Source organism: Acartia tonsa, chromosome 5 (assembly GCF_053477335.1).
Source record: "Acartia tonsa isolate MP-2025a chromosome 5, ASM5347733v1, whole genome shotgun sequence".
Classification (NCBI taxonomy): Eukaryota; Metazoa; Arthropoda; class Copepoda; order Calanoida; family Acartiidae; genus Acartia; species Acartia tonsa.
This window is the reverse complement of record NC_137264.1, coordinates 8,082,980-8,109,525: the sequence shown is the minus strand read 5'-3', so window position 1 is coordinate 8,109,525 and position 26,546 is coordinate 8,082,980. Positions and strand designations below refer to the sequence as shown.

Here is a 26,546-nt window from a genome sequence, read left to right as displayed (position 1 = left end):
TGTAGTTAGATCCAGGATAGACGGGGTAGAGTCTTTGTGGCATTAGCGTCTTTTTTCCTAGTAGTCAATGATTGTAACATCATATTTAATCGTTTAAATTAACGGCTTTAAATCATCCATGTCTCAGGGAACATGAGGGTCACACGCGATAAGATTGAAAACATTTCATTTCCCCAGTTTAATTGTTTTAAACTTTGTTTAGTTGGTGAAAGTTTACCCGCCGGAATCTCACACAGGCCGGCGCTGAGGCTCATGAAGGCGGCCAGAGCTTTAAACCTATCACCAGAGAAGAACCGTGACGCTCTCCTGTATTCCTCCGCAAGAGCGCAGTCTACCACTAGTGTGCATTCTCATGTAGTCGAAGTCTACATGGCATACCTGAGAAAGAGGAATCTACCAGCGACCACGTTCACTGAGAGGATTCTGAAGGATTTCATACACCACGTGGAAAATATCCAAAAGCCGTATTCCTTTTTAAAACAAGTAAGTTTTTTCAAATAAAAAATTGAAATGCGTTTCAGGTTGTTAGATATCTACCATTAGGATTCAAGGCCAATATTAAATTATTTACACATAAGATCCTCCTTTTATGATTTTGACGTAATTTGCATCAGGATTATATCACGTTCAAATTCATTATCAACTAGGCATCAGATTTGTCAAAGTTTATGTTTCTGGCTTTCCAAACTAAATAAAAGATGGTTCGTCTTTCCGTTTGAAATGTCCAGATATTCTCTCGTAACATAAACATAGCAATCATTACCTTATTACTCATAAATTTAGGTTCAAATTGAACCTTAAGTTAACAGTGGATAGCCACGAAAATATATAATGGCAAGCAATATCGTATTATTGACAAATCTAGGTAAAATTCGGAGCAGTATGTTAACAACCCATGAACAAATAAAGAATACGTTTTTTATTTTTTCAGGTGAACGGATCACTGAAAGCTTGGTCCTATATCATAGGCAAGCCGGTCACAGAATTCTCTGAGCAAGTATCGCGGCTCCTAGAAGGAGCCACCAGGCGCGCCGCGATCGAGCGCGCACCTATTAAGAAGGCTACTCCCATACCCAAAGCGACCCTCACAACAATAATGCAACGCATCGCCTACGGCTACAGAAACATCTGGGAGATCCCATTACCAATCTTCAGAGCAGCAGTAGCCATAATTTTGCAATTCCATACCTTTACGCGCCTCGCCGATTTAGAGCAAGTCCGCGCGTGTCATATAAGCAAGGACATGATCGGCGGGGTGGATGTTTTGCGCGTCATCTATCCAAAGCGCAAAAACGACCAAGAACATGATGGAGTGCAAAATCTACTCGTAGCTGAAGGAGGAGAGACGTGTCCTGTGCTGCTGATAAACAAATATTATCAACGATGTGGCTTCAGTTTTATGGGCGAAGGCGTGTTGGATGAGAATTATTTGTTCTGCAGATCGAGTGTAGTATGGACTCCAACCGGGAAACAAACTGTCTCAGACGGCAAGTATATGCTGAGCCTCAACACATTATTGAATGATATCAAGAACATTTGTCGTCAAGCAGGGTACTTCGGTCCGGTAGGCCGAAAAAGTTGCAAGATGGCAGGAGTTTCTGCCGCTTGCGACGCTGGCCTATCGGACGAAGCCCTGCGCGACAAGGGCAAATGGCGGTCGGTCGAAATGTCGAGAATGTACCGCCAGATGACGGAGCCGTATCAAATGGCATTGTCGAGATGTATCACCATGCAAGATAATCCTTATGTAACAAACTTTGCGCGAGAGTCCGGTCAACCTATCTACAGGGACAACGGAGCGCAACGTGATTGGTGCAAAAATAATTGTTCTCGACATCCGACCGCCATTCCCAAAATTGTCGTTCATTCGCCCCAACGAAGGCATAGAGATATCACAGTACAGCGGCCACAAAGTCGTCCAATTCCAACAACCCAAAAACGATTTTCTTTCCTACCGGCGATGAACGGCCAACCAACCAAACCGGGCCTGTTCCATAACATCGTGATAAATTCGCCGTTCACGGGCGGCAGGCAGCAGCCAAAATTCGTCGACGACGAGATTGTAAATGCCCATTTCACAAGGGACAATGAGACCTTCAGGTCCAAATTTAATATGGGTAATTAAGTTTATTACCAGTGTTCAACATATTAGTCTCAATTTTTTAAAGTATTATTTATGACCTTTTGACTACATTGATAGTTGAGATTTCCAAGGGAAAGTGTGAGAATTTTTCTAAAAAACAAAAAATCATAGGATTTCGTTTAAATAATTAATTTATAAGAATTTAATATCAGGATCACGGATCATATTTTTAAGATCACTTCGATATTAGTACAATGATTTTTTCATGTTTTTTCACCACACTTTTTCTTGGATTAAAACAACTTGAACCACGAAAATTCATTCTTTGACAAAAATCTTTTATATACACGAAAATTCTTTATGACATCCGAAATATAAATCTTCGGTTATAGTAATTCAATCAGTAAGCGTTTCAAGTGTTTTTATTATACCAGTGCCAAAATACAGTATCACAGATTTTATTTAATATTTGATAGTCATTTTTATATTTGACAAAAGTTTTTTATATACACGAAAATTCTTTGTGATATCCGAAATATAAGTCTTCGGTTATAGTAATTCAATCAGTAAGCGTTTCAAATGTTATACCAGTGCCAAAATACAGTATCACAGATTTTATTTAATATTTGATAGTCATATTTGGCAAAAGTCTTTTATATACACGAAAATTCTTTGTGATATCCGACATATAAGTCTTCGGTTACAGTAATTCAATCAGTAAGCGTTTCAAATGTTTCTTATACCAGTGCAAAACACATTATCACAGCATTTATTTAATATTTGATAGTTATCATTATATATTTTATCATAGAAGTTGTTTTTCATGTTATGAAAATTGTTGAATATACTTGTTAAAAGCAATGGTTTTGTTACATTATTTTTAATCGTTTTTCAAGCATGACCGAAAATTCGAACAAAGATCAACAATTTCGGGATATAGTTTTATGGTTTCTTACGGATTTTCGCTAATAAGCGACGAATTTTACGTTCAAAACATCGATCATACAACTTATTGTTACGTTAAACTCGATATCGAAGATTCAGAGGATTTCCCGAAATAGTTCATTTGTTTTGCATCACCGAACATCTTGAAAATAGTTCGAATTATATCGAGTCAAACACGAAATTCGCATATTGTCGCAATATTTCTTTCTTCCAACCGGCGAATTCGACGCAAACAGTTTGGGTATTCTTTCGCCAAGAAATTTCAAAATATATGGAAACAGAAAAGCATAGAACCAGGGATAAAAATTTTTCGAAACAGCGGGGTAATGTAAATCAGATAAATCAAAGATTCACAATTAGGGCACGTTTTTCGTAAAAAATCGATAAAATTAGCGATTAAATTGCACGAAATAGACGTTCAATTATAAGAATTTGTTCGATAAGATTTTACGAATACGTGTATTCGAGGCAAGATAAATACAGTTTTTTCATTTTTCGAAATAAGATATAAGTAGAGGCAAAGAACTTATTCTGTTCCTTTAAATTTTAAAATTTCCATTCTCGAAACTTGCAGGTTGTTTATAATAGGATCAGATATTCGTTCCGAGCCTTTCCTCGTTTTATTTCGACGTGCTTCAGACAATTATTGAACGCGAGGTTGGACACATTCCAAAGCAAATTTTGAAAAATATAGCTATGAAGAAATAATGTGAGGTTTTATTTGGAATTTTTCAAATGGAAAAGAAAATTCCAGGTTCATAATAAAAACATAAGGATGCCAAATTTACTGAGAAAATTTCATTTATTAATTTTTTATATAAGAAAATTTATCATTAAAAATAGCTTATTTTAAAATTTTATTTTGATATTTTAGAACTAAAAGCGTATTCAAATTGAATAAGAAAGGATATACAAGCGAATTTCTCAGAAATATCAATTTTAAAAATTAATTTATTAAAGTTTGGTAACCATGATTTTTATTCGTCTTCGCGGCAAATGCGCAAACTGGGTTACCAGATTTTAAATTTGTAATTAATATATCTTTTTATTATAATCTTTTTGTACAATAGACATTCAAAAAATAATATTGTTCTATGAATTCTATCAAAAATTGAAGAATTGTTTTTAGTTATCTTTTAACAAAGAAATTAATTAGAGTAAATAAAAAATATGGATTTCCAAGATATAAATTACTATGGCAACTCTGTTTCTAAGCACGTAATAATACTTTGAACGTGGTCGAGGAAAGTGTAAGTGGAATACATGATGGTGAGTTTTTATTCTATTTTATTTGAAAAATCCTTAATCTTTACAATAAGAATGCGTTAAAAATATTGTACTTTAAAGACGGTCATTATATTTTTTTTATTTTAACGCTAAAATTTGCATTTTTTGTAATTTTTTTTATTTATACAAGGCTCAATTTCAACCAAGTGATATGACATATCGTGATGAGAACATACTTAAATTAAAAATACGCTTTTTTTTGTGACGGTTCCGTTATTATATGATAAACCATTATAAAAGCTATTTAATTAGAGATCCCGTAACATGAAACGCATTGAACAGTAAATTAATAATATTCATTATAGTTAATTATGTGTACGTATAAGGGGAATTATTTTTGTCTAGAATTTTCTAAACGTGTTATTACGGAATCACACAACTTTAATTAAATGAGCCTCCATTTATTTTCAGAGAAAGTGGATTGTTTTTGACAATGAATAGCTTGGATCCTGAGTGTAACGAACTGAAGGCAAAGTATGATTCTTGCTTCAATCTTTGGTTCACCGAGAAATTTTTAAAAGGTTTCAATTTTACATCATGCTTTCATATATCGTATTTCTATAACCTTGAAATCCTATAATATAAAGTAATAAGGTTTTATTTTTGTCTTAAGCTAAAGATCTTTGAAAATAATGACACGAATTAGTTGTATTTATCAGGGAAGCTCGAGCGCTCTACAAGTGTCTGTGTCGTTTTAGGATATTTTTTTTCCTCACCCAACATCCCCTAGATGCTATGGGCGAAGCAACTAGTTTTATGATACAATTCAAATATTTTTAAGGAACACATTTTGTGATTTTGTGATACATTATATTTTAAAACACATGTCTACAACTTTTTACTTAAATTACTCAATAAAATCCACCTTAAACTGGTCAATGCTTTGAACTGAAACATTATATGCATTATTTCAAGACTTTTGTATTATATCATAAACGGAAAGTTATTCTATAATTATTAACGGATATGAAATTATTCGGCTGTATATATTAGTAAAGAAAATTTTATCCGTCGTATCTTATCAAAACACTTATAAGCTACATTTACCAGGGTGGGAGGGGATATTGACTGTTTATTCCACTAGTCCCCAATGTTTTGAAGTAACGTTTTCTTAATCTTGTCTTTAAAAACTTTGGTGAATTTTATTAAATTTTAATTGGTTTGATCATTAAATATAGTGTTCAAACGTTTCGATCACTAATTCTAATCCAATGAATGAGTAATTTTGTGTATCATCATTCATTGGGGTTGTACATAAATAGGTACATTTACTCTTTTATGTAGGTGATACAAATGATGATATGTGTGCTCCCCTGTTTGTTGTCTACAGAGATTGTGTAAGAGAAGCAATCAAGAAACAAAATATCAATTTAAACGAGGTACGAAATTGTTTTATTATAGGGGGAAAGGGTACTGTTTGATATACTAGTCCCCATAGTTTACTGATAACGTTTTCTTATTCGTTACCTCAACAACTTTTGGGTATTTTATTGAATTTTGATCGGTTAATTTATTAAGGTAAGTGTCCAAACGTTTCAATTAGTAATTATAAACTTCAGAATGGGTAATTTTGTGAATTATCATTGGGAATTTGAATCAATTCATCGGCAATTGTCTTATCCCTTCATATCCATGGGAAATCCTTCAGTTTTACCGTATAAACAAAAAAATCTAAAGAAGCCGTATACTTTATAATCTTTTAAATTAAATAGTCTTTGAACCTAAATAAAATCCAGAGGCTTAGGATTTTTGTATGAACTGGTTGAGGTCTCCTTTTTAGCGAAGCGTCATATATGTCCCGGGATGGATTCAGGCCATTCAATTTTTAGATTTAGCCTTTGAATGGTTTTAAACTATTTTTGTGCCCCTCCCCCCTTTTTTTACCTACACTAAAAGTTCTTAGATGCTAGGGGCGGAGCCGCTAGTATTCTTAATAAGTAAGAAAAATACTTGTTTCTAAAAATTGTCTATAAGTTAATATAATTTTAGGTTGATAAAACCGTGTTAGGAACTCCCGCTGAGAAACAGGTTCCAAACCCGGAGGAAACAAAAGCCCAGTGAAAATATAAATCTCAAGTGATATAAATATATAAAAACTTGTTAAACATTAACAGTTAGTCCTTATTAGTGTATACATATAGTGACAAGTAGTGGAATATATATCTGACTTAAGTCATTCTTATTGTTTGATCTCTACCTATACAGTAAATCACTGATATATTTGCAAGTTAGGTGATTACCAAAATGCCTGAAAACAAGAGAAAACGTCAGCTTTCAGGTTATGATTTATTTTTATAAACATCAAAAAAACTTGGATAGACAAGCAGATAAATCCAGGTATAGAGCAGATGTTCAGTTGTAATGTAAACTTATAAAGGAAATAGAGAGAAAATGCCCCCCCCCCCAAAAAAAAAACAAACTATAAAATCAAGATACCTCTCAAGAAAACAGTCAGTTACAGGTCATAGTAATCTGTACTGAAATTAAAAAAATATAAATAGCAGTAAATAAATTTCCGATAAGGTTACAGACTGAATGACGGACTAACAGACAGTGAATTATGGAGTGGCTTTGATACTAAAAAAACTTTTCTAACTTTGCTACCTATGCGTTTATCATTACGAGTCTAACCATATTATTATTGATGTTTATATCATAATGTAATTCAAACAAACAAATATTATATAGGCAATTCTCCTGAGGAGCCCGAAGCTAAACGTGCCAAATCTCTGGGAACGCCAAAATTTTCAAGCACGCCGCACCCTGCCAAAACATCTTCCAAATCATTGGATACCCCTAAAAATAAGAGCACTCCCAAAAATGGCGACACCCCCGACTCGGGCCTGCGCAGCTCAACTGCTTCCAAACTTTCTGGCGGCTCTGGTCCAAACAGCGGCAGTTCTCCTGTCCTCAAGGTTAAACCATCTCCCATAAGAACTAATTCAACCAGTACACCTCTATTAAAAAGTGTCCTCAAAACAGGCGGCACTAAATTAACACCAAATAATAGTGGCTTAAAATCCACCCCTTCAAGTGGATTTCTTTCAAGATCGTCGCTGAATGTGTCCACCCCAAACGGACTGAATCTAAGCGTCAACAAATCTGTAAGATTAAATGTAACTGGTGATAGTTCAATTAAATCTCCAGGAAGGCTAACAAAGGGAGAATTAAAGAAGCTCAATTCAAGCTCGTCGACTGCTGCAATGTTCTTGGGAAAGTCTACTAAAAAGTAAGTTATGTTTTTATACCATTTATTATTAAAACTAATTTAAGAAAAGGGACATATCTTGATTCAGTGGCGTGCACAGGGTTTTCCTATAGAATGTATTTCTTGAGGTGTTAATAAAAGTGGATGCTAGGCCCTTTCAATTTGATGGAGATTTTGACACTCCATTATCCTTATGCTGGAAATGTTATTTATAGATAAGTGTCTTTTATTTAAGTACTTAAGTAAGAGTGTAACTTAAGCAACGTGCTCTTAGATTTGTATAGATTATTTATTTGTTTTAAGGTCTGAAAATTCTGGTAAATTTTTGAGTGTGAGAAAGCGAACTATTGAAGAATACGTGGAGGCTTTTTTATCTGAGCCAGTGTCGGCTGCCAGTCTAGGAAATTTAATTTCTGGTATTGTGTTCAACACTGGTAAAGGTCTTATCGTAGCCTTGGATAAGTTGAGGGAAAATTTGGAGTACTTGGATCTTTCCCATGCAGGTACGTACAGCTGTTTATATTTTCCGCCTTATTGTGTAAAGGATTTTTAAATCATTTTGTTCTATTTGATAATAAGTGGTTTTCTTTAAAGGGGAAATTAATTATTTTTATGCCAAAACTTATTTTTTTCTCATAGATTTAATGGATGAAATGACGAAGCTGCCCTGGGCCCACCACCCTTCAGAAATCAGCAAAGCATTCAATAAATTCTTCATTGCCCTGTTGATTTACCATCCATTCTACAATAAAGACGTGTACAAATCCATGCTCAAACAGCTGACCGTCATCACCAATATAAATGACGCGAATAGGACAGAATTTAATGCGGAAACAACTATGGTTGTGTCCACCATTAAAAATGTTGATAATGAAGTTATAAATGCGCAGAAGAATATAAATAATTTTGTGAAAGTGTTGCTGAAGACTAGACCGAATGAGAAGACAGAGCTGTTGAGACAGATAGGTCTCAACTTTCCTTACTATAAGGCAAATATAATCTAATAACAACTAAAAACAACATTTTTTTAAGATAAAAGCGGTAGGATGCATGGAGGGATGGGTCAATGGGCTGTTTATTACACTAGTCTCCAAAATTTAGGATAGCGTTTTCTTATTAGTTGGATTCGCACTTTTGGGGACTATATTTAATTTTGACTTCATAATTGGGATTTTTTATCGGCCATTGTCTTATCCCTTAAGATCCCTGCTCGATGTCACTAATGTGTCGTTACAAAAGTATTTTGTTCAGATTTTCCTTGATTATACTCCATGCAGGTAGAAAAAAACATTCTATTCTCATAAAAGCACGCATTCCCCTCCCCTCCCAAAAAAAAAGTTTTGTCCACTGACTTCGGGTCTTAGATACCTTGATTTTCAAGATCTTGGGTTATGTTAAAATAACTTAATTTTAGCTTTAATACTTATTTAGATTATTTTTATCACCAGGGAGTGGCTGAAAGCGCGCCAAAATTTGTTAATTATCTACGCGGCATTCTTAGCCTGTACGGTTATTTATCAGATGCTGGCGAAGATATTCTTCAGATTGCTTTTGAGAGCATCATTGGGTAAACATGTTTGCAATGCAGAGCTGTCCATACTAGCAGCGCAGCAACTTTCCTTTTTTGTATTTCTGAACGTTTATTACTCATAATTTAATGTTTATTTCATTCGAAAATTGATTGTTGAATTTTGCAGTAAAGATTTATAATTCTCAGTACAATTAATAGAATATTAATCACAATAACAGTTTTTTTTAAAAGTCTTAAAAGGTTTTCATATTCTTTCTTGGAAATGTAATGAATTGACATTATCAAAGAATTTCTTTTTTCGCAGTAAGAATTGTAAGTCATGGGTAGCATTGTAACAATCAACTCTACAAAAAATCACGAAACCTTTTAAAGTAAATGGAAGTATATTTTTTTCTCTAACGTAAGTGAAGAGGGGTGGGTAAAAAGTGGATGAAAAGGGGATGGGGGTTGTGGGGAAATTTTCCTTTTGTATTGTTTGTCAGAGTATCATTCCCTTGTCCCTGACAGTAAGTAAATAAAACGGAACAAATAACAGCACCTTTAAGTTTGCATGGAAAATAGTTTTTTAATGCGTCAATTTAAATTAACTTCATTTAAATAAACTAGCGGATTCGCCCCTAGCCTCTAGGGGCTTTGCCCCAAGAGGTGATCAAAAAAAAATTAGGCGAAATTCGTAAAAGGACCAAGGAAATCTTCTGCATAAAAAAGGACCAAGGAAATCTGCAAAAAAAAATGGTGGACTTTTTATTTTTTGGGGGGTTGGGGGTGTCCCACCCCCCAAGAAAATAGCCTAAAACCACCACAGGACCAGTAGGTATATTCCCTGAAGAGTAGAATCTGATCGGTTCAGTGGTTACCAAGATCTTAAGCTTCAGACGGACGGACAGACAGACATCAAGCTACTTAGTATTATAGATAGCTTCATGTAAACATGTTATAAAAACTAGGCTTGATGCGAGCATTCCCAAGAACCATTTATTTCAATTTTACAACCAGCAACAGCGGAAAGAATCTGCTGGGAAGAAAGGGAATCCCCAGCAACAGAATGGTAAAGCAGACGATAAGTTAAATGGAAACGATGACAACACTAGATCTAGCGAGGTACTAATATTTTTTTTTCATTTTAATAGTTCATTTTAGGTAGTTCTAGTTTTTTGCTTGATAGAATGGCCGACATAAAATGGAATTTATTATTTTCTTTATTACTAGCGGCTACCCTCTCGGGGGCCCTTGAGGTGATGGGGGGTTGAATTCGACCCTCCTGGTTTTTTAGTTTAAAAAAGAAAGAAATACTATTTTTTTGAGGGGGGAGGGGGTTAGTTTCAATAAAAAACAGTGAAATAAAAAGTATTTAGTATATGGGAAAAAAAATTTAGTGGTGGTGGTATCCTTCCCGACTATAGATAAAATCCCTCCCAGGACCTATGAGAAGTTACACTGTAAAGGAGAACCTTATCGGTTCAGCGGTTAGTAAGATCCTTTGGTACAGACAGATAGAGATCCTGTTATCCTGTATATAAGGATTTACTTTTTTTTTTGATATAACTATCTAAAACTCAAGGGGTACTAGGATATGAAAAAGTCGATGGACGTTAAATTAGTCCAACTCTCCTTCAAATTATGATTTATTTAGGATACCAGTGCCGGGGAGGAGAATGTGGACGATAGCTCTGACAGTAACAGTGATAGTGATACAGACAGTGATAGCTCTTCTGATGAGGTAACTATGAGCCTGGAAAAATAGCCAAAAACCGGCTAAAAAGCATTCCGATCGACATGGATGTTTTTGATAGTTATTTATGCTTCATAATGATTGGAATGTTGACAAGAAGTTTCAGCTTTCTATCTTAAATATTAGCCGAGTAAACCCAACATAGCAGTAAAGCTTGACTGTCGATTTGACGGACAGACAGACATTGTGAATTCTAAGGAAGCATACTTCCTTTTACACTGTCTTTAACTTCAGCTTATTATTTTAGGAAGAAGATACATCAACAAGCACACCTGCCATGGACGAGATTGACCTTGTTCAATGCAAGAAAATGGATGATTGTATGGAGGCGCTCTTTGATTTTGTTAATGAAAAATGTTTCGTTGTAGAAAAATCTTCAAATGAAATCGATGAAAAATCTTCTAAAAACAAGGATAAAACTGATGCAAAGATTGTATTTTCATCAGAAAAAGCTCAGTCTGTGGTTCAGATCCTTTTCAAATTGTTCACCACCCATATTCTTCTTTCCTGCGAGCTTCACAACACTCAATATCTCATCTTTTATTTGGTCAATCAAAAGAGAGAATATGTAAAAGAGTTTCTGTCGCTTACCTGGGAGATCTTCAGAACCCCGACTCAGGCCAGCATGATCAGACAGGCGGCCATTTCACATTTTTCTGGATTTATTTGTCGGTCCCAGTTGGTTGATGCCAAGTTGTTGAAGAAATGGTTGAAGAAATTATTTGATTGGCTGCACAAGTATACAGCTCTTGACTCTAGGCATGCGCGTTGTATTTCCTTATTCTGTGTATAGCTTTTTAGGAAGGGAGGGAACAATAGGCTGTTTTTTTTCACAGTATCGTTTTCTTATTCCATGGCTTAACTTTACTTAATTTTGATTGGTTTGATCAATGAGTACTGTGTAGCGTCCAAACGTTTCAAGTACTAATTGTAATCTACAGAAGGGGTACCTTTGTAGTTCATATTTAATTTAATGGCTATTGTCTTATCCCTTTAGATCCCTGAATATACACCCTGTCAACTTAAGTGTTACTGGTAAATCTATATCGATTAGTATCGCCTAAATACAAGAAATACAACATGACTATGCTTCCAGTTCCACCTGTGATTTTATGTCGTCAAATTTGAAAGTGCACGGACCATTCTATTCTGCCTGCCAGTCTGCCTTCCACATCGTCGCTTTCAGACACACAGATCTAGTTGAGGTAATATTTTTCCAGTAGGGCTTCGAAACTGATTAATATCCACTGGATTAGAACCGGTTCCCAGCCATACTGGAAAGTCAATAATACCGTCGTATTAGATATAAATATATTGAAATAAAAATCATAAAATTAATACCAGTTTTGTTAATCTGGGCCTTCGGACTTTCGTGTCTTAACAAAACTGGTTTTAATTTTATATTTTTCATTTTAATATCCACAGAAACCTGCGATGTTATAAATAACTTTAATTTATCGCTGACATAGGCATGTCAGAATTGTCCTATATGTAACAAACTTTAGGTACAAGTTTCCTTTAAAAGTTAAGTACTGTTTAGTAGAAAGCTCAGCTTAGCATGTCTATAATTAACAGAAAGTCCGTACGTCAATTTAAAACATGCTGATTGTTGACACTGGAACAATGATTCCTAGAACAACAAGGTACAAGAGGATTTATGGATGTTGTGTCTGAAAGGAAAATCTTTTTTTTTTATTAATATTCTTATCTTTTAGCACGATGATGTCTCCTTTTTGCGAGAGTTGGATGTGAACAGCTTAATCATCCACCCCCTGAACCCACTGAGAGCTATGAACAAATCTGTAGTCCAGGTAATAGAGACGCCTATCGGATATTTTATTAACCACAAAGCATATACTTAAGAATTTGTGAAATTGATTAAAAACATTGTGGATCTGTGAAGAAACGGCGTTGAAACCGCGTTGGACCCAAGATAATTGAACTATCTATTAGCAGAAAGAGAGAGGACAATGGGCAGTTTATTGCACAAGTTCCCAAAGTTTTGAAATAACGTTTTCTCATTTGTTGGGTTTACAACTTTGGAGACTTAGTTGAGTGTCCAAACGTTTTAACGACAAATTGTTATCTGCAGGGGGGGGGGGGGTAATTTTGTGTACATCAATTTATCGGGCATTCTCTTATCCCTTCAGATTCCTGATTTATTAGCATTGTAATGCATCAGTTTTCATGAGTACGATTTTTGTTATATTTAAATATCATTTTGCAGGTATTTAGCAAGACTATGGCATTCTATCAAGTGGCATACTGTGATAATATCATTCAGAGAAACGCAAGGAAACAAGATATTGCATTATATTGGCATTTAACATTTTTTTAAAGGGGGGGGGGGGGGTTTATGCAACTATCTCGTAATCAATGATTAAATGTCACCTAGAATTCGAATTTCGATCTAAAATTTTTCTTGAGTAATTCTTGGTAGGTCTATTTTCCCTAAATCGAACAAAAATTGGAAAAGTAACGGCTGGCGGCTCAGTCGTTTAGCCGTTTTTTGCCTATTTTCAGGGCAAATTCGTCATTAATCACGTAGGAATTAACTTTTTAAAACATATTTTTGGGTTAATTCATGTTAATTAATAGCAATAACCATTTTCTAAATTTCTAGTACCAACAGCTACCGGCTAGAACCGTTTGATAAGGTTTTTGAGCGACAAAAAGTATTATGTGGAGATAGGTTTCGTGATTAATTTTCTCTTAAGATAGCCCAAAAATAGCAAAAAGGCCAAGCAGCCAGCCGTTAGCCGTTACTTTAACAACTTTTTGTTCGATTTAGGGAAAATAGACCTACCAAGGATTATTCATGCAAAATTTCAGATCGAAATTCGAATTCTAAGTGCCATTTAATCATTGATTACGAGATGGTTGCATTACCCCCCCCCCCCCTTATTTGCCTCAATTGTGTCATTTGCATAATAAAGAGGCACTCAAATGTGACGTGTAGTATAAAAAAGGTTAAGATAAGATATACGATTTTTCATTATGGCTTAGAACCTGTTCTAATCCAGCGGATAATAATCAGTTTCAAAGCCATACCGGAAATGCCTTTCCCATCAACAGTTACAGGTATTACTTACTGGTATTATTCAACAACATCTAGTAAACTTCATTCGAATCTGTGTTTGATGTAGTAACTTTAAAAAAATTCGTGACGCCTCATATGTATTAATCCAGAACATGTAATGCAATACTACGCAATTTAAAGGATAACCCTACCAGTAATTGGCCTTGCTTCACAGGGAAGTACGGCCAAGCCTTTGCTTCTGGACGATCATTTTCCGTACGATCCGTACATGTTGCCAAAAACAAAGCATCTTATTGAACCCTTGTTTAAGAAATACGAAGGTAAAGATTTGAATGTCGGATTTATAATTCTTTCCCTCTCAATCCTCTTAATTTTTTTTCATAATTGAAATTATAAAAATTAGTCAATATACCCAGACCTTGGATTTCTTTCCCAGCGTATAATTTGGTCCGTTGGTAGGTATTGCGCAAATGAGATATCTGAATTGATAGGATTATTGTCTTGACTGCTTAATTTCTTTCCCAGCGTATAATTTGGTCCGTTGGTAGGTCATGCGCAAATGAGATATCTGAATTGATAGGATTATTGTCTTGACTGCTTAAGAGACGCAATAATGTTATTTTTGATAAGTATTTGATGACCAATAAATTTACTCTTCAACTTTCTTAGTCCTTCGTGGATTAAGGAGATAATATTCATTTATTATTATACATGAATTGCTGAACTTTGTTGTGAATTTAATTTCATTAAAAAAAGTTTTTAGCATTTATTATCTCAGGGTTGAAGGATTATGTCTCAGAAACAGATGGAGAATGCGAAGATGAATTTAAAGGTATGGCTTATTTCAATTTGTTTTATTTAACAAAAATATTTACTTTATTTGATGCATTAATATATATAGATATTATGATTTATCAACTTTTAATTCCAGATGAAGTTGAGAAGAGTGAAGCTGCTCGCAAGCGCCGGGAACGGAAGCTGAGTAACTGCTCCTCCACCAACCTTTCCTTCACAAGTCAGACCAAGACTGGACGCACCAGAAAGTTGTCCTTCACTGAGGTCATCTCCAAAGAATTGGACAGCAGATAAAAACTCCTCAAGTTGATATAAGCTTTTCAAAGTGCATATAAAAAATGACGTCACACTGGCCTACCAATTTTCAATTAAAATTTATACTGGCCTGCCGGTGGTAATTTAGTCTGTTTATCGACCTATCATTTGGTCATTTGTATTGTATGACGTCATTTTTTCTTATAGGCACTATAAAGAGCTTCTGGTTGTTACCTATCAACTTTTGATTATAAAAAGTTGTCAAAATCTACCTACAGTTTAAGTTTCTACCTACAAGATATTTAATTTAAAAGCAAAGTTCATTATTTTTTTGTATTTAAAGAGTTAATCATTTCTTTTCTTTCTTATATTCAGAAGAAAAAAAATTAATACTGATGTTTAACTAAATTGAAAGTATAATTTTAAGTAAGAAATAAAGTCTACAATATGTAATATTAATTATTTTTATTTTACTTCCTACCTGCTTATAATGCATTGATGAAAAGTCTATTTTGAAATATTTCTTAATGTATTTTTCTTTATTTTTGAGTTTAAGATCAATTTTGAAGTAAATATTATTAATCTTATCTTAATTACCTAAAGTTTAAATGTTTTCATTTCAATTTATAAAAGTTTAAATTGTTATTTGTATAGGGTGAGAAAATAATTCTTGGTAGTTCATTAAAGGATTTGCTGCATTAGAGATCTCTACTACATTTATTAATTTTTGTATCAAGAAATTTTATTTATTAAAATCCTTTAGGGAATGAGAACAGATTATTTTCTCAATTATTTTGTATTACAGTTAAAAGAAATTTGTTATATTTTATTTACATGATGTGTTTCACATATGATTCATTCTTGTTTTCAAATTATTAAAGAAAAGAAAAATTTCAAATGTTGTTTTTGTTTATTTGAGTGCCATGTTCTTTTCAGATGTCAGAAATGTCCTTGGTTAGCTGTGATACCTTTGTAGTGTGCGGGGATCAAACTACCACGGGAGAAATTATATTTGGAAAGAATTCTGATAGGTACTATACAGGGGTGTATATTCTGCACAAGATTTTTTTTTTCCCTGCTACAAAATTTTTTATATTTCTTCCCCCCTAGTTTTTTCTCACCAAGTAGGGGGGAAATGGAAAAATATTTTAAGAACTCTTTATTTTATCCTTCCTACCACACATTTTTTTAAGTTTTTTTCACCAAGTATGGGGGGGAAATAGAATTTTTTTTTTCAGTTTTCTTAATTTTTACATTTTTCCCCCTCCAACCAATTATTTTTTATTCCCCCCCCCTCTGAGCAGGGGATCCCATGTAGAATATACACCCCTGGTACTATATTTAGGCAGTGAGGAAGGAGATAATGGGCTGTTTAAAACACTAGTCCTAAAAGTCTCATAATAACTTTTTTTTTATTCTTTAAACCTTTGGGACTTTTAATGAATTTTGATTTGTTGGTTCATTTAGTTGAGGTCAGATCCCTAATATTCAAGGATACGTTACGTGTAGAAATCTTTTATACCTTTCCCCTATTTGAATTTATATAGATGTTGAAACTAAAGCTTTTGATACCTGTTATATATTTTGATGCAATAAGGGGGGGGGGAAGTTTTGACACATTTGCGTAAACAGGGAGTATAGGCTTTATCTTTGGGCTGAGAGTATAGGTTATTAGGGATAAAATCATTCTTATATGATGAATTTTCCCAAGTTTTAAGATTTTTTGGATAGGCCTCCAGGTTCCGGAGCTCCAGGCCTCCAGGTCCTCTCTGTACAGGTAAAAATGAAAAAAAAAATTTTTTTTTGAAGAGTTAGAAGTCAACTTATGAAACAAAATATGCGTTTTTTTCTTCAAATATGTGAATAACATTAAAAAATATGCATATTTTTGTTTCATAGGTTGACTTCTAACTCTTAAAAAAAAAAATTATTTTTTTAATTTTTACCTGTACAGAGAGGACCTGGAGGCCTATCCAAAAAAAATCTTAAAACTTGGGAAAATTCATCATATAAGAATGATTTTATCCCTAATAACCTATCCTCTCAGTCCAAAGATAAAGCCTATACTCCCTGTTTACGCAAATGTGTCAAAACTTCCCCCCCCCCCCCCTTAATTAATAGTAAGGAGTAATTATTGCAAGTTTAATCTCGCTAACTGCTTAACCGATATGGTTCTTCTTTACAATGTAGCTACACTAATTTTAGTGGGGCAAAAGTTTTTTAAGAATCCACCACAGTTCTGCTCTATATTTAAAAATCATGTATCGTATTAATTATAGACAATTTCCCAAGTTAAATAACAATAATAAAATTAATACCTACCAGTTTTGTTAGCCACTAGGGACCGAAAGTATGGGTTTACTAATCTTAAAATTTTTCTACCCGCGTAAAGCTGTCAATAGCACGATGTGATAAATAACTAATAACTATTCTCCAAAAATTCAGTTGTTAAAAGAATCGTGTAAACTAGAAAACCTTGTTATGTTGAAGCTTATAAGCGTGAAGTTTTGTAGGCCTACTTTAACCCCACCCACCTTTCAAACTCTGCACGCCAAATATATTCCAAGATTTTTCTTTTACTAGACCATGTGGAGAGATACAAGAAGTAGTGTACTACCCTAGACAACAATATACAGAGCAGGAGAAATTAAAATATTATATATGTCTAGACCATGTGGAGAGATACAAGAAGTAGTGTACTACCCTAGACAACAATATACAGAGCAGGAGAAATTAAAATATTATATATGTCTAGACCATGTGGAGAGATACAAGAAGTAGTGTACTACCCTAGACAACAATATACAGAGCAGGAGAAATTAAAATATTATATATGTCTAGACCATGTGGAGAGATACAAGAAGTAGTGTACTACCCTAGACAACAATATACAGAGCAGGAGAAATTAAAATATTATATCTGTCTAGACCATGTGGAGAGATACAAGAAGTAGTGTACTACCCTAGACAACAATATACAGAGCAGGAGAAATTAAAATGCACATATATTGAAATAGACCAAGTTGAATCTACACACGCAGGTGATTTGATTGTGCTTTAGATTGGCAAAAAAAATATGATAGAAACATATTTTAAATTTATTAAATAGCCTTCAGTATTTTTAGGGATCTTGGACAAAGTAGCTTCGGACAAAGTAGCTTCGGACAAAGTAGCTTCAGACAAAGTAGCTTCGGACAAAGTAGCTTCAGGACAAAGTAGCCTCTTATGGGAAGTAGCCTCCACTGTTAATAAAGATCATAGCCGCAGCGCTCGGCCCCCTGGCCTGCCTAGCCGCGGGCGCTCGGCCCTCTAGCCTATAACCTAACCTAACCTAACCAAAAATTTGTAAAAATAATATTAAAAATTGTAAAAATCTATCAACCACTTCTTGCAAAATCCACGAAATTCTAAACCACCTATGTATTATCAGTTGATGATATTTTTCTAAAATAAATGTTCTGAGGCTAACATAGGTTGGGTTAGGTTAGGTTAAAGGCTAGGGAGCCGAGCGCCCGCGGCTAGGCAGGCCAGGGGGCCGAACGCTGCGGCCATATTGGAGACTATTTTTCTTAGGAAGCTACTTTTCTTAAGTAAATGTCCTGAAGCTACTTTGTCCTGAAGCTACTTTGTCCGAAGCTACTTTGTCCGAAGCTACTTTGTCCGAAGCTACTTTGTCTGAAGCTACTTTGTCCAAGATCCATTTTTAGGAAATATCTAGTAAAAATGTTACAACCTAGAATTCTAACGTAAGTTAAAACTAGTTACAGTCATGCATTGTCAAAAGACTTTTATGTTAGAGTTTATTATGTAAATGTACAAAACAGACACACATCAGATATAGAATACCTGCGCTTCCAAACAAACAAAATATTCCTATAGTGTTGAAAAAGATTGAAAAAAAATCTGATTTAGATGTTACGAATTTTAAAAAACCATCCATACAATTTTTTTCTGTTCAGTTATTCTGAGCAAACCCGAATGGATGTGGGGAGCTGAAATGGGAGCAAACGAACACGGTGTAGTTATAGGTAAGAACTAAAAAGTATCCCGCAGGGTTAGCTCTCTTCTTAAATTATCATCTTCATAATCATTCTAAATTTATATGACATTATTGTAAAAATAAGACACATTCTACAGTATCATATATCATAAGAGTACGAATTTTTAAGTCTTCAAACTAATGAAGACTTAATGAACTTTCAAGGTTCAACTAGAATTCTATTTTTAAATCTTTTTTAGGCAATGAAGCTGTATGGAATAGATTATCAAACGGTTCAGAGGATTTAATACCCAGGCTTCTGGGAATGGACCTTCTTAGGTAGGTATCTGTTCTCAGAGAGAGTGAGGAGACAATGTGCTATTTATTATTTAGTACCCAAAGTTTTATATAAACCTTTTCTTATTCCTTGGCTTACCAACTTTTGGGACATTGGTGAATTTTAATTGAGTGTTCAAACGTTTCAACCACTAATTTTTATCTTCTGAAAAGGTAATTTTGTGTATCATCATCGGGGTAGTACATCATTCAGCCATTGTCTTATCCCTTTAAATGCCTGATCTGTTCTTCCGCTAATTTCTTCTTGTATAAGAATGAGATACATCTATGAATAATTTAAAAAGAAAAAAATCAGATCCTTATCCAATTACAGGGTGCGGCACATAAATCGGGACATTTTGTAAGAGGGGGGGGGGGGGGGGCGGGGGGAGTTTGTACACTGTACAGTTATAGGAAATGAAAATTCAGTATCAAATTTTGAACTGGCCGTTTGGGCTTGTTTTTATAGTTATCAACCTAATTCTTTTTGTAAACTCTCTTATATGATTAATCAATCTATCTTAACGAAAGCCCATATTTTGAAAAAAATCCTACAGATTTTTAATTAATTAATGCATTAGTTATGAATATAGTAACAGCTTTTCCTTAAGTCAATCATAAATAGACCTATGTTAACATAAATTACACACATCCTATTATTTTACAGGCTTGGTTTAGAAAGAAGTTCAACTGCCAGAGAAGCAGTGGATGTTATCACAAATCTTCTAGAGAAATATGGACAGGGAAATATACAAACATATACTACTACGTAGTCAACAAAATAATCAACATTCATTAAAGTTTTTGTAACGGAGTCACAATTTTGTTAGGTTTTTTAGTAGTGCAACCAATCTATTTGGCTGATAAAAAAATATATAACCTGAAGGGGAAACGAGGGTGTTAACTAAACCAAAAAAATAGTTTAGCAGTTGCTTTATTGTTAACTGTTAATAAACAGAAGAAGTGTAACCGCCGAAAACTGTCAATTCACGCCATAATTCACAAAAAACACAAAAGAATACCCAATCTTAAATTAAAAGATTTCACTATTGTTGGCCAATTTGTATATTGATCAGGGTGGTCAGTGCTCAAATATCATTTCAGACTTCTCCTACCACAATTCTTTTCTTATAGCGGATGAAAAGGTAATGTTACTCAGATGGGAAGGGGACAATGGGCTTATTATTACAATAGTCCCCAAAGTTTTATATTAACGTTTTTTTATTCGTTGACTTAACAACCTTGGGGAATTTTAATGAAATTGATTGGCTGGTTCATTTATTTCAGTGTCTAAACGTTTTATCCACAAATTGTAACCTACAGAAGGGGTAATTTTGTGTATCATCCTTGGGGATGTTCATCAATTTAAACATTTTAGTTAATTCTAGGATGAAGCACATTAAAAATCTTTCCCTTTGTAAAGTCAACAACAAAATAATTTTAGGAGGCATGGGTGGTTGAAACAGCAGAGAGGTTGTGGGTAGCCGAACTTGTGACCACAGGGGTCAGAAATATTTCAAATTGTATGAGCATTACCAACAAGATTGATCTATGCCATCCGGAGCTTAAAACAAGGTTTGTAGGAATTTATTTTAGCTGTTTATTACACCTGTCCCCAAAGTTTTATAAAAATGTTTGGCTTAAAAACTTGAATTTTGATAGGTAAGGTTAATTCAGTTGAGTGTCGAAACGTATCATAATTCTTAATCGACAGAATAGGTAGTTTTGTGTATCATCATTGCGGATGTACAATCTACATCAATTTAACAACCATTGTCTTATCCTTTTAGATCCCTGGTGTTAATCTATTTTTGTTTTTCCTAGGGCCAAAAATTCAGGATGGTGGGATGGAGAATCTGAATTCAACTGGTGCGAGGTCATAGGAGCAACTGCTGGAGACCTTACGGATCCAGGTTCCAGGTAAATATAATAAACATTGACAGGAAAACGCAGGGAGGGAGGGACATTGGGCTGTTTATTGCACTAGTCCCCAAAGTCCAAATAAAGTCCTATTATTCGTTGGACAGGGGTGTATATTCTGCACAAAATTCATTTTTTTCTCCTGCTGCAAAATTTTTAATTTTTTTTCCCTCCTAGTTTTTTCTAGCAAGGAAGGAAATAAAATGGAAAAATATTTTTAAAACTCTTTATTTTATTCATATTATCCCCCCTCCCACATATTCTTTTAGTTTTTTTTTCACCAAAAAGGTGAGAAAAATGGGAAAAAATGCTTTCAGTTCTCTTTAATTTTTACATTTTTTTCCCCCAACCACTTATTTTTTTACCCCCCCCCCCCCTTTGCAGGGTCAAATTTGAAAATATACACCCCCTGTCGTTGGATTAATAATTTTGGGGAAATCTATTGAATTTTGAGTGCTCAAACGATTCAACCACTAATTACTATTAATAAATAGTAATAAATATCTACTTATTTTAGATTTAGTTGTGGTAGAAAGCTGTTGGAATCTGGAGCCTCTGACAAAAATTTTACAGTGTCCTCCATGATGGATGTTCTGAGAGATGAACCAAGCGGCATTAACAGACCCAGGTATCAATATTTGCTCTGTGAACATTAAAATAATAGAAATAACATTTTATTAAATGTACACTAATTCCTTTAGGCTTTAGATTTACCATCATTAAATAAAATTCCTTATTTTTATCGTATTACTAGTAACTTAAAATTTTTATCCAAATATTGTAAATATGTCGTTTTCTTCATTTCTTTTTATCAACAGCATTACCCTTGTTAAAAGCTATTTATCAAAGGGTTTTAAAATTCCATAAAATTGCTGGATTTTAGAGTGTTGTACATGAAAATATAACCAAAAATGTAATAAAAGCATGTAAACTTGACTTAGTGAATTGCATATTTTTAACTTTTCAAATGTTTAAACTAATTCATATGTTTGAAAGAATTTCAATTATCTACCATGTAGTTTTAAAAATATCAATACTTGAAAATCTTATTCTTATATATTCTGATAAATGCAATTTATAAAGCTGGCTTATTTTCACAAAAACAGCATGACTACTTATTTAGTGATATATATTTGTTTGTTATTTATTGTAATACCAAATTATATATTATATTTGTTTGGTGGCATACTTTTAACTTATAATTGAAATTATTTTTATAAAATGCACTTCATGCAACTATCCCTTTAACACTTTACTCTTACCTAACTAACCTAAATTTGTTTAGTGGTAACTTTCCAACAGCTGGTAGTCAAGTCTCTATTATGGGCAAAAGATCAGGTATGAATATTTTAAGAACCTCCCTCTTCCGTCAAGTACCATTTTGAAGCCTCTAGGGGCGTATCTGCTTCTCAGGAAAGGGGCTGTTTATTACACTGGTCTCCAAAGTTTTATAATAACGTTTTCTTATCCGATGGTTTCATATCTTTGGGGACTAAATTTTATTGGTTGCTTCATTTGGTTTAGTGTCCAAATGTTTCATCCACTAATTTAATCTACAGAAGGTGTAATTTTGTGTATCATCATCAATTTATTGGCCATTGTCGTTTCCCTTTAGACCTCTGGCTTCTTCTAGCATTACAAAAATCTCTAACTATTTTATTTAGATAATGTGAATCATTATCATTGGTTTACAGCTACTCCTAGTCCTAACAAGTAAGTTTAAGCTTTTCTTTTTGAATTAAGAAGATTAAAAATTAGATTGAAAATGATTTTTTTGGTGAAGAAGACATAGACATTTTTTCTTGTTTTTATAATCCGCAAAATTTATTAAATTGTAACAAACAAACTGAAACCTTTCTTGGCTGTAAGAGTAATGATGGGTCAAAAAGATTTGAGATCTAGGAAGCCGTTCATTTTCAGGGCGTTTTCTATGACTGTTCCATTACAATCTAACAAAGGTGGCTGTTGTTTCCATTTTTTGACATTTTGGCTAGGCTGCAGATAGTCGACATCTTATTTAGTTTGCCTTTAGTTGCTAGCTTTACTTGAAATATAATTCTTAGATTATTTAGCAAATTAATTTTTCAGGAGCATTTTTAAGCCATTCAGTTTCCGCATGAGCCTGCCACTGACTCAAGCTACTAGTTCCAGTTCTCCATTGGCACAAGGAATACATACATTTTGTTAATAGTTATTTATCGCATCGTATAAAAGACAGCTTTCCGTGGATAATAAGATATAAAATTGTATGATTAAAACCAGTTTTAATGGCTGAGAACCGGTTCTAATCCAAAGGCTATCAAGGGGGGGGGGAAGTTCTGACACATTTGCGTAAACGGTGAGTATAGGCTTTATCTTTGGACTGAGAGGATAGGTTATTAGGGATAAAATCATTCTTATATGATGAATTTCCCCCAGATTTAAGATTTTTTGGATAGGCCTCCTGGTTCCGGAGCTCCAGGCCTCCAGGTGGTCTCTGTAAAGGTAAAAATGAAAAAAAAAAATTTTTTTTTAAAGTTACAGGTCAACTTATAAAACAAAATATGCATTTTTAATATTATTCACATATTTGAAGAAAAAACATGCATATTTTGTTTTATAAGTTGATTTGTAACTTTAAAAAAATTTTTTTTTTTTCATTTTTACCTGTACAGAGACCACCTGGAGGCCTGGAGCTCCGGAACCTGGAGGCCTATCCAAAAAATCTTAAATCTGGGGGAAATTCATCATATAAGAATGATTTTATCCCTAATAACCTATCCTTTCAGTCCAAAGATAAAGCCTATACTCACCGTTTACGCAAATGTGTCAGAACTTCCCCCCCCCCTTGGTTTCGTTGCCATACTGCAAAAAAATCTTCTAAATCTAAATGTATAAAATGATGATTATATTAGTACGGAAGCACGAACTGTGGGTGCATCACGCAGGGGCGTGCATACAAACCGACCATCTTAGAAAAATTGAACATACTTTTATAGACAAGGCTTTTGAGGCTAGGAAGAGGTAATACCTTTTTTACTTTTTTTCTGGTTGCTTTAATCAATTTCTTATTTTTTATTGATTTTAGTTTATCATTCTCAGTGGCGCTGTCTGCCTGTCCTGTCCTTTTCATATTCTCTACATATATGTACTGTTTCTCTATGCGTTGAATGCTAAACAAAAATGGGCGTTATCCTCTTAGAAATTTTTTTTTCAATTTTTTTCAGGGAAGATACCTCCATACTTTTTAGAAAAACTAGCCAAAGTCCAAACATCTTTGTGAAGCTTCTCTATAATGGAGAAATTAATCGATTCAGTAGTTTCCGAAATCTCTTCAGACAAAAATTCTTTCTATTTTAGGAAGATTAAAAGTCCAAAATTAAAGTTGCATATAATATTGTAACATTCCTATTATTATTTTAGTGGAAAGGAAGAAGAAAATCTATTTAATATATCAACAGAGGAAGAGCTGAAGCTTTACTTTGCTTAATGAGAGAGGAGAAAAAATCGTCGAGATAAGTCGTTTAAGAATTTAAATTATTAAAATTTAAAAGTTTAGATGTGGAGAAAAAGTTATTTATCGCATCGCATAGAAAGCTTGCCGCGGATATTAATATGAAAAATTATAAGATTTAAACCATTTAGCCATTTACTTTATAGTTTTTAATTTAATATTTGTGAAAAATTGGCTGAAATACGATGATATAGATGTTTTTAGTATTGCTGAGAACCGGTTCTAATCCAGCGGATAATAATCGGTTTCGAAGTCATACTGAAATAAGAAGTTTCTCCTTATTTTTGTCTCGATGTACAGTACATATAAGATACTTAAGACATGAGCTTAACGACCTGACTTATTCTCTGACTAAATTATTCCTGATCCAATGGTCTATTTTACAAAAAGAAGAGAGAAAAACTTAATCCGTTGATGTATTCTGATATGTTTTTCTTTAGTTTAAGCCTGTTAGAAGTTAAATGACTATAAAATAAATGTAAAAGCAAGTAAAAATACAAATGAATGTTGATAATTTTAGATGCTAATTGTTAAGAAGACTATCTGGTCATTTTATCGTTAAAAAGAATTTTAATTATACTAATATTATTAATTCTCTATGGAAATATTGTCATCGAATCTCCTTTCAAAACATTAAGATAGCAAACAACTTTATAAGGGTGGTTCCAGGAAAGGTTCTAAACGAATTAGATAAAAAAAAAGTTCTTGTAGTTTAGTTTTCTTTAAATCATTTATTCAACAACTAAGTTACAACTAAGTATATGTGAGTTACATTTTAAAATAGTTATTGATTGCTTCGTATTATAGACAGCTTCCGCGCAAAATAAAAAGAAAAAATTTGAGATTAAAAACAGTTTTGGTAATCCCGATGGGCCTGGTTAACAAAACTGACATTAGTCTTATTATTTAATCTTAATATTCATAAATAAATGTCATCAATACGATGCTATACATGATTTTTCAGTATGGCTTAAAACCGGTTCTAATTGAGGGGTTATAAATCGGTTTTGAAGCCCTACTGGAAAAGAAATATTAATGCATTATTTACTTCCAAGATTGTAATACGACTGATTAATTCAAAATTTTAAAAATTACAGAACATTAAACATACATAAGAACTTCGTTGTTGTTTCTCATTCAATATAAAGATTATTTTAAATCTCTTTCATGGAACTAACCCTTTAAGCTTATAAATGATGCCAAACTTTAAAGAAAATATATATTTAGGTACATTTCACTAAACCTTATTGTTAATGTTAGATATTTTATAAATTGTTATATATAAATGTGTATTTATTAGCATTTGTTATGTTTTTCCGTCCAAGAAAAGACTTGAATAGTTATTTATCGCATCGCATAATAGACAGTTTCCCGCGGATATTAAAATAAAAATTTACATCAGTTTTGTGAGCCCCAAAAGGCCGGAGTCCTGTGTTAACAAAACTGGTATTAATTTTATGATCTTTATTTTAATTTTCGTAGGAAATAATCTGTAATACAATGCCATTCATAATTTTTCACTACGGCTGAGAATCTGTTCTAATCCAGCGGATGTTTATCGGATTCAAAGCCATACTGGAATATAGTGTCTATTTTTAAAAAATTCCAATAATATTCTTGTTGTGTTTGTTATGAAATAGTCAAAAATTGTTAAGTCCATAACTGATGAGTAATTTAAGTGATATTAGTTTTTCAAATCTATTAGGAAAAAATTGAGGAAAGAAGGGCTGTAGATTAGTTCAAAATGCATGGGCTCCTTTTTTTCTCTATAAAACTGATAGTACTTTTTGAATCTAAAAAAATTTTTGTAGGTTTAATTTTTTCCCTAACCCTTTTAACTTTTTACCGTCAAAAATTAGACGTTCGCAATTCTCATGAAATAAAATATACTTTAAGGGTGTGCAAAAAATAACGCGGACATTTTTGAAATTGAAATATAAGAA

At 33.5% G+C, this 26,546-nt stretch overlaps 4 protein-coding genes across 7 annotated transcripts in view; all 4 read left to right on the top strand.

Annotated features, from left to right (window-relative positions):
- The window catches only part of ais (DExD-box helicase 52), a 138,965-nt gene that overhangs the window by 62,558 nt on the left and 49,861 nt on the right, over window positions 1-26,546 (top strand). The window lies entirely within an intron of this gene.
- Window positions 4,219-6,448, top strand: LOC145318670 (TP53-regulated inhibitor of apoptosis 1-like). The gene is made up of 4 exons (XM_080160107.1): window positions 4,219-4,297; window positions 4,727-4,836; window positions 5,600-5,694; window positions 6,305-6,448. Exons 2-4 carry the CDS (start codon window positions 4,749-4,751, stop codon window positions 6,374-6,376), a joined length of 255 nt encoding a protein of 84 aa, XP_080016233.1. The 5' UTR covers window positions 4,219-4,297; window positions 4,727-4,748; the 3' UTR covers window positions 6,377-6,448.
- Window positions 6,454-15,813, top strand: Tif-IA (RNA polymerase I-specific transcription initiation factor RRN3 homolog Tif-IA). 3 transcript variants are annotated; one of them, XM_080160098.1, is made up of 15 exons: window positions 6,454-6,593; window positions 7,004-7,544; window positions 7,827-8,026; window positions 8,163-8,512; window positions 8,972-9,090; window positions 10,002-10,155; window positions 10,688-10,774; window positions 11,034-11,545; window positions 11,883-11,991; window positions 12,502-12,597; window positions 13,014-13,083; window positions 14,009-14,146; window positions 14,605-14,658; window positions 14,758-14,946; window positions 15,095-15,813. In XM_080160098.1, the coding sequence occupies exons 1-14, from the start codon at window positions 6,560-6,562 to the stop codon at window positions 14,913-14,915; spliced, it is 2,622 nt and encodes an 873-aa protein (XP_080016224.1). In that variant the 5' UTR covers window positions 6,454-6,559; the 3' UTR covers window positions 14,916-14,946; window positions 15,095-15,813. The 3 variants fall into 3 exon arrangements, with proteins under 3 accessions (XP_080016224.1, XP_080016222.1, XP_080016221.1); XM_080160096.1 differs by having other exon boundaries at window positions 15,084-15,813; XM_080160095.1 differs by having other exon boundaries at window positions 14,758-15,813.
- On the top strand, window positions 15,817-24,867 carry LOC145318665 (secernin-3). Its single transcript, XM_080160102.1, has 14 exons — window positions 15,817-15,907; window positions 17,804-17,916; window positions 18,835-18,903; window positions 19,115-19,193; window positions 19,858-19,935; window positions 20,269-20,335; window positions 20,635-20,765; window positions 21,015-21,110; window positions 21,628-21,738; window positions 22,396-22,448; window positions 22,775-22,823; window positions 23,199-23,278; window positions 24,005-24,113; window positions 24,513-24,867. Exons 1-14 carry the CDS (start codon window positions 15,822-15,824, stop codon window positions 24,577-24,579), a joined length of 1,188 nt encoding a protein of 395 aa, XP_080016228.1. The 5' UTR covers window positions 15,817-15,821; the 3' UTR covers window positions 24,580-24,867.

Bases quoted from the DNA above. Each gene is read 5' to 3' on its own strand.
- LOC145318665 (XM_080160102.1), top strand. From the start codon at position 15,822: ATGTCCTTGGTTAGCTGTGATACCTTTGTAGTGTGCGGGGATCAAACT. The intron at 17,917-18,834 runs GTGATTTGATTG...TTTTCTGTTCAG, and splicing joins AGTTGAATCTACACACGCAG to TTATTCTGAGCAAACCCGAA. The intron at 18,904-19,114 runs GTAAGAACTAAA...AATCTTTTTTAG, and splicing joins CGAACACGGTGTAGTTATAG to GCAATGAAGCTGTATGGAAT.
- Tif-IA (XM_080160098.1), top strand. From the start codon at position 6,560: ATGCCTGAAAACAAGAGAAAACGTCAGCTTTCAG. The intron at 7,545-7,826 runs GTAAGTTATGTT...ATTTGTTTTAAG, and splicing joins TTGGGAAAGTCTACTAAAAA to GTCTGAAAATTCTGGTAAAT. The intron at 11,546-11,882 runs GCATGCGCGTTG...CTATGCTTCCAG, and splicing joins TATACAGCTCTTGACTCTAG to TTCCACCTGTGATTTTATGT.
- LOC145318670 (XM_080160107.1), top strand. From the start codon at position 4,749: ATGAATAGCTTGGATCCTGAGTGTAACGAACTGAAGGCAAAGTATGAT. The intron at 4,837-5,599 runs GTTTCAATTTTA...TCTTTTATGTAG, and splicing joins CACCGAGAAATTTTTAAAAG to GTGATACAAATGATGATATG. The intron at 5,695-6,304 runs GTACGAAATTGT...ATATAATTTTAG, and splicing joins AAAATATCAATTTAAACGAG to GTTGATAAAACCGTGTTAGG.